This window comes from Colobus angolensis, unplaced genomic scaffold (assembly GCF_000951035.1).
Source record: "Colobus angolensis palliatus isolate OR3802 unplaced genomic scaffold, Cang.pa_1.0 Scaffold8, whole genome shotgun sequence".
Taxonomy (NCBI): domain Eukaryota; kingdom Metazoa; phylum Chordata; class Mammalia; order Primates; family Cercopithecidae; genus Colobus; species Colobus angolensis.
In genome coordinates this window covers 17,366,252-17,376,017 of record NW_012121820.1, presented here as the reverse complement: position 1 = coordinate 17,376,017, position 9,766 = coordinate 17,366,252, and the positions used below count along the sequence as shown (strand labels likewise).

Sequence of the window (9,766 nt, the reverse complement as noted above, 5' to 3'; positions counted from 1 at the left end):
CCCGCCTGGAGTCCCGACCCGACGGCCGGCCCAGTTCCACGCACCCAGCGAGCCCGAGCGCCTTCTCCGCACCAGGTGGGAGCCGGGGCCCAGGGGTCTTGAGAATGGGCCTGATTGCCCAGGGCTGGAGATGAAAGGTGGCCCGGGCCCAACCCGGCTGTCACGGGAGACAGAGGCGGGCCCCACGGACTGGGATGTGGTAGGGTCTGTTGGGGTAAGCTGGGGCAGCGCCTTTGTTAGGGGCCGATAGGGACTCTGGCCAGGGGCCAGGCAGCAGGAAGGCTGCTCTGGCCTCTGGGAAGCAGTGGTCCTGCGGCAAGGGAAGGCCGTCGTCCAGGCCCTGCCCCTTTGCTAAGGAGCTACAGACGCCAAGCCCAGAGCTCCAGGGGGGGCTGGGAAGCCTGGGTGCAAGGATGCCGGGGAGGGGGGTTGCCGTCACCAGTACCCCAGACCCAGTAAAGGCATGTGTGTCACAGATGGAGAAACAGCCCTGTGGGGCTCCATGCCCCCACAGCATCCCTGTCCCCTCCCCATCTCCCATCTCCACACCCTGGGCCAGGAGAGAGGGACGGAGACCAGGGCACAGCCAGTGCTGTATGCAGGGACCCAGGCTTCCCCTCTCTGGGTCATCTCGCCTGTGGGTGGGGAAGGTCTGCCGAGGGCCCTGATGGACTCACCCCTAGGGGGCAGGACGAGGACTCAGGCCTGGGAGAACCCCATACCCGCTCTTCCCAGCCCTCCAGCTGCTCTAAGGAGGAGCCTCAGATGAGGTGCACTCGAGAGGCAGGCATCTGGCCTGCCCAGCCCCAGGGGCTGGAGGTCATGGGGGTACTGCCCTGTGCTGGCTTCAGCCTGGCCTTTTCTGTTATGGTGGGAATCTGGACACCAGGATGGGGGACATGGCATCTAGTCACAGCCAGGCCAAGCATCAGTGCTGATCCCTGGGGTCCAGGGCCCCTGAATGGGGAAGCAATGGCCCCAGAACTAAAGGCCCCACCCATGCCTGCCCCTCACCCCTCCACCAGTTCTAGAAGGTCCCTCTGGACACACAGAGCCCTTTCCTGCTCCGCTGCCCCAGGCCCACCTGAGGACCAGTGCTCCCTGTTTTGTTCAAGCCTCGAGGGCACCAGGAGCCAAGTTTGCTCCCCACTGACCCAAACCTAGCCCAGGAATCCTGGCTTCCAAGTAGCCCCTCCCCCTCTCATGGGCACTCCATTCCCCTTCTGGGGCCTGTTTTTCTAGCTGCACCATGGGGGGCACCCCTGCCTCTGCCCACCACTTCCCACGATTGCTGGGGTGGACATGGCGGCCTTGTGCAAGCCTGTAAGCACAGTGCCCCCAGCCACACCATGGCAGAGAGTGCAGACTGGGTGGCTATGAAAGCAGAGGGGCCCAGCTGGGCTCAGACCCAGCTGTGGATGGCCTGGCCATGCCTGCCATAGGGACAGTAATGGCCATCACAGCCTCTGTTGGGCACAGTGCACTGCCCCTCTGCATGCAGCCTTCTGTGGGCGCCAGGAGCAAAGTTCCCGAGAACACTGGACTCAGGCAAGGATTAGGCCCCTCCAAACCATGGGAGAGGAGGGGGCCAGCATCTGGGTACAATGACACTCCCATCCAGGTCATGGTTGAGAAGGACTTCTGTCTATCTTCCTGAACCGTGCAAGAAACACTGAAGGTTGGGTGTGTTGGTCCCTGGGACACAGCCACTGTCTCATGACTACAGGCAGTGATGGCCCTGGGGACCAGCTGGGGCTGGCCAGGATCCCGGTCCAGGGTTGATGATCTCAAAGGCCAAGGACCAAGAATGACTTGAACAGTCATGGGAGGAAGGCCTGGAAACAGCTCAAGTTGCAACCACACAGCCTAGGGTGAACAACAGGCAGAGCAGGCTTCCTGGAGGCCCTGGGCCCGGGGGTTTGGGCAGAGGAAAGAGGGGCCACAGTCCTGGAACCTTAGCCAGGCCCACTGCCCCAGCCGAGGGAAGGAGGCACTGGGTCTTCAGGCGCATATCCCCACAAGCCGTGACAAGCGTTCAGGGAAAGAGTCCCAGGCCTGGCCTCAGTTTTCCCATCTGTACAGTGGAAGCAGCAGACTGGCCATAGTTGCCTTCATATAGTCATTCATCAAACAAGCATCTGTCAGCCCCACTATGGCCTGGGATTGGCATAAACTGGGGCATCTATGCTGGCCCACAAGGGAGAGAGATCTTTAACTGTTTACTGTGGAAGCAAGTGTGCAGGGAACAGCTCCCCAGGAGGTGGGGGTCTCAAGAACTGGGCTGGAGAAGAAAGAGCACAGGGGAGGAGGGACCACAGAGGAAAGCCTGGAGTGTCCAGTGAACTACAGAGGCCGAAGGGCAGGATTGTGGGTCACAAGTGGGACTCACACAGGGCCTTGAATGCCAGGATGAGGGACCCAGACTTGCTCTGAGGGGCGGCAGGAACCTTCGAGGGCTTCAGAGTGACAGGTGTAGGTCGGCGTCTGTATGGGACAGAAGAGGCGGGCTGGAGACTAAGAAGCCAGGTCTAAGCAAGGGTGAGGAAGCTGGGGTTCTCAGCCCAAGCAAGCCTCACTCCCTGATAAGCACTGGGGAGTGAGAACAATCAGTGGGACCCAGGATCAGGCCATGACCACTCCCCATTGTGGGGGCTGGTCAAGCTCCCTGAGGTGGGCAGGCGGGAGTTTGACTGCCCAGAGCCTCCTAGAACATCAGGCGGGCAGTGGAGGGATGGAGTGGGAGGGTAAGGAACGGCAGGAATGCAGGACTGCTGATCCAGCTCCTTCCTGCGGGGCCAGGGAGCCTGGATGGCAGCCCAGGAGAGCCCTCACTGACTCCCATGAGTGGACCCACCTTGTCACATAGAAAGAGAGACGGACAGTGTAAATGCTATTAAGGATTAAAGGAGATAAAGCATGGTAATGGTTGGCACCAAGCCCAATCCTAAGTTTTTACCCAAACAGTCACAGCCAAAATAGCTGACTCCATGCCCGGCACTGTTCCAGGAACTCTCCGGCACTGGGTCAGTTAATCCCTACTGCTGGGCACTCCTCATGTCCCAAGTCCCAGATGAAGACTCTCGGGCTCAGAGAGGCAGAGGAAGTTGTTCAGAATCGCACAGCCCACACTTGTCTGCTTTTGTGAAGAACTGGCTGGTGGGAGCCCCAAATCCGTGGGTAGCCTTGAATGCCAGGCCCAAGTGCTAAAAGCCGGTCTGGGGGAGGCAGGAAGTTTCCCTGGCCCAGAGTCATAGGGCCACGCGACCCCCACCCCTTCCTGCAGGGAAGCCCCACCCACCAGAAGCCAAGATGTCCAGCAAGCGGGCCAAAGCCAAGACCACCAAGAAGCGGCCACAGCGGGCCACATCCAATGTCTTCGCAATGTTTGACCAGTCCCAGATCCAGGAGTTTAAGGAGGCTTTCAACATGATTGACCAGAACCGTGATGGCTTCATCGACAAGGAGGATCTGCACGACATGCTGGCCTCGCTGGGTGAGCTGGGACAGGGACAGGGGTGAGATGGATGGGGCCAGGCAGGCTCTGCCAATCATTTACAGGGCCCCTCCTGTGTAGTGAGACGCGTGGTGTCCACCTTAGAGAATAGTTGCCATTACTTAGTCCGTTCAACAGGAAAACTGAAGCACAAAGCAGGTCCACCACTGGGTCTGAACGTAGAGAGGCTGACTCCACAGTGGGCCTGTCTTAGGCAGATTTGTGCACTGGGCTGCCAGGTATCATTTCATTGAAAGAAAGGGGTCAGCTGGCCGGGCGCGGTGGCTCACACCTGTAATGCCAGCATTTTGGGAGGCCGAGGCAGGCAGATCACGAGGTCAGAAGATCGAGATCATCCTGGCTAACATGGTGAAACCCCGTCTCTACTGAAAATACAAAAATTAGCCAGGCGTGGTGGCAGGTGCCAGCTACTCCGGAGGCTGAGGCAGGAGAATGGCGGGAACCCGGGAGGTGGAGCTTGCAGTGAGCCAAGATCGCACCACTGCACTCCAGCCTGGGCGACAGAGCAAGACTCCGTCTCAAAACAAAAGGGGGTCGGCATCTAAATGAAAGCGAACTGCAGGCTGTCCACTGCACAGATGGGGAAACTGAGGCCAAGAGGGGAGGCCAGACCAGCTCCCCTCCTTCAGAGGTCACCCATCCCAGGCTCTCATAGCCTCTCTGGTCCCAGTGACTTCCTCAAGATCAGGACCTTAGAACTAAGGGTACAAAAATCAAGTCCAATTCTCTACTGCAGACGGGGAAATACAGGCCCAGAGGCAAGGCCTCCAGAGACCATGCCTCAACCCACAGGCCTGCCCCGACATCCCTCCCAAAGTGCTGGCCACAGCCAGCCACTCTCAGCCCAGTTCCCGCACACCCCTCATGCTGGGTGACAGCATCCAGACCAGACACTCCCTGGGGGAGGGAGAGTCCAGGACCAGAGGACACAGCCCCATGACAGTCAAGCCTCGAGCTTTGGGGCCAGAGAGTCAGTCCCTGGTACAGCCCTGTGCACATGCCTTTTCCTGTGAAATAGGGCCATGGCCCTGATGTTTACCCACGAGGCATTGAGCGGGAGAACTAGGCAACCCTGAGTGGGAGAACTGACAACACACGGCCCCCCTGCCCTGAGGACCAAACCTCTCCCAGCTTCAGGCCAGGCTCGCTTGAAGACTCCCTCTCCCAGGAGGTCACCTGGCAGGAAGTAAACTCCAGGGTTCTTTTTTTTTTTTTTTTTTTCCCCTCCTGAGACGAAGTCTCACTCTGTTGTCCAGGCTGGAGTGCAGTGGCACCATCTCGGCTCACTGCAATCTCCACCTCACGGGTTCAAGAGATTCTCCTGCCTCAGCCTCCCCAGTAGCTGGGTTTTACAGGCGCCTGCCACCACGCCCAGCTAATTTTTGCATTTTTAGTAGAGACAGGGTTTCGCCATGTTGGCCAGGCCGGTCTCAAACTCCTGAGCTCAGGTGATCCACCCGTCTCAGCCTCCCTAACTACTGGGATTACAGGCGTGAGCCACCGTGCCTCGCCAACTCCAGGGCGAGTTCTTATCTGGGGCCTTCCCAGCTTCATGGAAGGACTGAAGCCTGGTGAGAGAAGGGGCTGGGCTTAAGTACCCCACAGGAGTCCTGGTGTCACAGCTCCTCTTGGGCCTCAAGCTGCCCTGGCCATCCCAGGGGACACAGCGGGGTGTGTGAGACTCAGGGACATGAAAACTTCCTATTTCCAAGGCCATACCCTGCACCCAGGCCCCTGAGACTTCATGACAGCCCTGGGTGTCTACCCAGAAAAACATGCATCGTGTCTGTAGCTCATATCAGTGGGTCTGCAGATGAGCCACACCCTCATCTTCAAGTTAAAAACAAGAGCAGCAAATATAATCATCATCATCATAATAAGCCCTGCAGGTATTATCTTAAATCTCAAGCAATCTTGTTGAACAGATGCAATTATCATTCCCTCTTTACAAACAAGGAAACTGAGGCTCAGAGAGGTTAAGTAATTTACCCAAGGTCACACAGCTACCAAGTAGTGGGGCTGCAATAGAAACCCAGCAGTTGATTCCAGAGTCCACAGGCCTGTGCCAGTCATTGTTATGAGCCTTTTGCAACTACTGTCTTATTGTCTTCACAATTCCCCTAAGAGATGGGGGAAACCAAGGTGCACAGCTGGGATCCAAATCCAGGCCTGTCTCACAGCAAAGCACTATGTCTGGACTTAGGAGTTAGGCTGCCTGGGTTCAAATGCCAGGTCTACTCAAGTCTCCTCCTTACTTGCTGTCTGACCCTGGACAAGTCGCCTGGCCTCTCTGTGCCTCAGCTTCCGTACCTGTGACATGGGTAAGAATGCTGATTTCACAGGGTGGTGAAAGTTAAATGCAATAAGGCACGTGGGCCACCAGCCACAGTGAGCAATCTGCAGAGGGTTGTTTTTATTATACTTTAGAGAGCACTGCCGACTGCTGACATCCAGGCCACAGGAGGAAGCTGGTGGAAGCAGCCAGGGACTCCCGGCGCCCACTGCTATGGCTGCCCTAACGCCATGCTTTCCAGTTCACAAAACCCACTACCTCCCGTCTCACACAGAACCGTGAAGGGCAGGGGTGGGGGGCGGGGGTGGAAGTTGCCCCAGCTGGGGACAGAGGGCCCAGGACCACAGGCTGGAACACCCCACCTGCCACAGGGAAGAACCCCACGGACGAATACCTGGAGGGCATGATGAGCGAGGCCCCGGGGCCCATCAACTTCACCATGTTCCTCACCATGTTTGGGGAGAAGCTGAACGGCACGGACCCCGAGGATGTGATTCGCAACGCGTTTGCCTGCTTCGACGAGGAAGCCTCAGGTCCGTGGCGCCCCTCCCACCACCCTGCATGCAAGTGGGGCCAGGGCCACCCCAGGCATTCCGTGCCTCTGCCCCTAAGGGCCAGAACAGACATCACCCATCTCCCAGGTTCTGTTACCAGAACTATAAAAGCCAGGCCACCTCCTTATTGTCCCCGCAGAGGCTAGGCCAGAACAGCCCATGCCCCAAGGCTCCTGCCTTCTTGATCTCCCCCGCTGGCCCAGTGCACATTCTCCATCTGCTTTAGACCTTTCCGGAAATCAAACCATTTCATGCCTTTCTTGCCAAGAAGGTATAGAAACTGGCTCCCATCCTCAGATCTCCTAACGGACGTTTTGTCCCTCAGCTCATTTTTCCCAGGGACATGTCAGGGTAATGATGGCCATGGTAACATTGCTTGGGCCCGCACGGGCCTGACTACCTTCACAGTCCCTCACCAGAACGGCAACATGTTCATCCCAGTTTTCTAGATTAAACAGGCACACGGAAGCTAAGGGCCTCGCCCAAAGGCACACAGCTAGGGAGAATGCGAATCAGCGTTTCAACCCAGGCAGCAGAACTCCAGAGTTCACGCTTCAAACAGGGCATACCCAGCGCCCCCAGCGTTCACAGCCTCAAGTTCCCCAAGTGACACCTTGGAGGCAGTCCCACTGCACAACTCCTCCCCACAGGACCCGGGCACCCCTTCACGTGCATCCCCACACCCCTCCTGCCTCGTCCTCATTCCTCAGACTGACTAGAGACTAAGATGGTATCTTCCCAGCCCCTCTAGGTCTGCAAGAGCTGCCAGGGGGCTGAGGGATGGGGCTGCTGTGTGTGTCTCAGCCCGAGTTTCTGCTCTCACCCACCCTGCCCCTGCCCCCAGGTTTCATCCATGAGGACCACCTCCGGGAGCTGCTCACTACCATGGGTGACCGCTTCACGGACGAGGAAGTGGATGAGATGTACCGGGAGGCGCCCATTGATAAGAAAGGAAACTTCAACTATGTGGAGTTCACCCGCATCCTCAAACATGGCGCCAAGGATAAAGATGACTAGGCCACCCCAGCCCCCGGACACTCCAGCCCCCGCCAGTCACCCCTCCCCGCACACACTCGTCCATACCAGCTCCCTGCCCATGACCTTCGCTCAGGGATCCCCCTTTTGAGGGATTAGGGTCCCAGCTCCCAGTGGAAGAAACAGGCCAGGAAAACTGCGTGCCGAGCTGAGGCAGGTATTCCCACGGTGACCCCAGAGCCCTGGGCTGGAGTCTCTGACACCTCCAAGGAAAGACCACCTTCTGGGGACATGGGCTGGAGGGCAAGACCTAGAGGCACCGAGGGAAGACCCCATTCCCGGGCTGCTCCCCGAGGAGGAAAGGGCTCTGTGTGCCCCCCAGGAGGAAGAGGCCCTGAGTCCTGGGATCCTACACCCCTTCACGTGCATCCCCACACACATGCAAGCTCACCAAGGTCCCCTCTCAGTCCCCTCCTCTACACCCTGACCAGCCACTGCCGCACACCCACCCAGAGCGCGCCACCTGCCACGAGAGTGTGCTCAGGAGTTGCGGGCAGCATGGACATCTGTCCCAGAGGAGGCAGAATCTCCAATAGACGGCTGAGCACTGCTTCTGGTCTGTGTGTGTGTGGTTGGGGTGAAATAAGGGGACTCCGGACCTGAAATCCTCTCCCACCTTCTCCTGCCATCCCCAGTTACTGCCCTGCTCCTCCCACCCTGGCCCAGGGAAGGACTGGGTATCCTCCAGCCATATGGGCCTTGAAGCCTCTAGGGACCAGAGTCCCTAGTAAGTGGGCTCTATGTTCAGCTGAGACCAGCAGGGGCAGGGGACGGAGGGAATGGGCCTGTTGGCCTTCTCGGGGCTTGTGGGAAAGGGAGGACCACGGGAATCACCACAGCTAATCCTGTTGAGGGTTCCAGGCCTCTTGGGGGGCAGAGGTCAGGCCACACAGCCCTCCAGAAGAACATGGAGCCTCTAGGAACAGCAATGAGGCAGGCATCCCAGCAGCTCAGGGTTGGAGGTGGGAACGAGGGGTTTCCCAGCCCCGGGCAGCTGGAGGGCGAGTTCAGCCCCAGGACCAGCAGCGCGGGGGCCACAGCTTTCCATGCCCCTGTGTACGTAGGGTGGGCAGGGCCGGGACCCCTGCTACTAGTGGATGATGGGGACACTGATGGCAGTGCCTGGGGCCTAAGAGGGGCAGAAAGAGCACTGAATGACTGAGCAAAGAATCCAGAGGGGCAGGGACTGCCTGGGTCACCCAACGGGCCTGGGGCAGAGTGAAGGCCAGACCCACCCCACCTGACCAGGGTGAGTGGACCCAGCTTGGTCCTGAGGCCTTCTCCAGAAGTCACCCAGCGCAGGCAGCTGAAGCACTCAGCAAAGGGGGAGCTGAGCACCAGGGGACCCTGTGCCTGACCAGGAGGCCCTAACCTCCCACAGGCCTCAACGCCAGGCCCTGCTCAGAGCCCGGCTGAAACTCCTCATCCTGGCTCCAAACGGAGCCCCAAAAGCCCCCGGTATCAACTCTAGAAGGGGCGAGACCCGAACAAGCTCCAAACCAGGCCCAAATAGTATCCCAAACTCGGTCCCAACCACGTTCTCCCCCCTGGCCACAGGCTGCAGTCCTCTAGCTACACACACGGCCCTGGGCGACCCTCAGCCTAGCCACCTATTCGATGCTGCCAGACCCAAGGGTGTGGGAGGGGGGTCTCAGAGTGTCCCAGGGTACAGACCACACATGCCCGGACACCAGGGTCATAAGGTCCTCTCAGCAGAGCCACTGCAGCACCAAAGGCATTTCTGGAAGGAGGCAAGGACGTGTCATCTAGATGTCAAGCCCCAGTGTGCAATTCTGTCACAGCCCACCCCACCTCCACCCCGAGACGGAAGAGCTTCGCATACAGGCGGGAAGAGGTCAGGACCAGTCCAGCCTCACTGGCTTCAGAACTGGCCTGGGGGACTACTGTGACCCACAGGAAGGGAAGAGGAAAGCACTCTGGTCAGGGCTGGGCAGGGCAGGGCAGGACCTGCAGCACCCAGAGGCCAGCAGTAAAGGACCCCCAGAACTTTCCAAGTCTAGCACAAAACCCAGAAGCCACAAAGGAAAAGACTGGCAGATTTAAATGCATGAAGTCAAAATTATTTTTATAGGGCGTAAAGTGAAAAGCCAAATGCATACTGGGAGGAAATATCTGCAGCATATTTAACTAAACAAGAGTTAACACTAATCTATATAAAGCTTCAATAATTCAATCAGAAAAACACAATGCAGTAGGAAAAAAATGGTAACATGATAAGGAATCTCAGAAGAAATGCATACACTTCTTTTTTTTTTTTTTTCTGAAACAGAGCCTCGTTCTTTCTCCCAGGCTGGAGTGCAGTGGCACGATCTTGGCTCACTGCAACCTCTGCGTCCCAGGTTCAAGCGA

General features: G+C 58.0%; 1 protein-coding gene and 1 long non-coding RNA gene across 6 annotated transcripts in view; one reads left to right on the top strand and one right to left on the bottom strand.

The window, feature by feature from the left end:
- The window catches only part of LOC105502534, a 78,360-nt gene that overhangs the window by 38,276 nt on the left and 30,318 nt on the right, over positions 1 to 9,766 (bottom strand). The gene's annotated exons all lie outside the window — the stretch shown is intronic.
- Positions 7 to 7,947, top strand: MYL9 (myosin, light chain 9, regulatory). 5 transcript variants are annotated; one of them, XR_001000358.1, is made up of 5 exons: positions 7 to 75; positions 3,284 to 3,493; positions 6,179 to 6,340; positions 7,206 to 7,446; positions 7,496 to 7,946. XR_001000358.1 is itself a non-coding variant. In XM_011929112.1 (5 exons), exons 2-5 carry the CDS (start codon positions 3,055 to 3,057, stop codon positions 7,376 to 7,378), a joined length of 585 nt encoding a protein of 194 aa, XP_011784502.1. In that variant the 5' UTR covers positions 42 to 75; positions 3,007 to 3,054; the 3' UTR covers positions 7,379 to 7,946. The 5 variants fall into 5 exon arrangements, 4 of the variants coding, with proteins under 4 accessions (XP_011784503.1, XP_011784504.1, XP_011784502.1 ...); XM_011929112.1 differs by adding an exon at positions 3,007 to 3,094 and having other exon boundaries at positions 42 to 75; positions 7,206 to 7,946; XM_011929113.1 differs by having other exon boundaries at positions 7,206 to 7,947.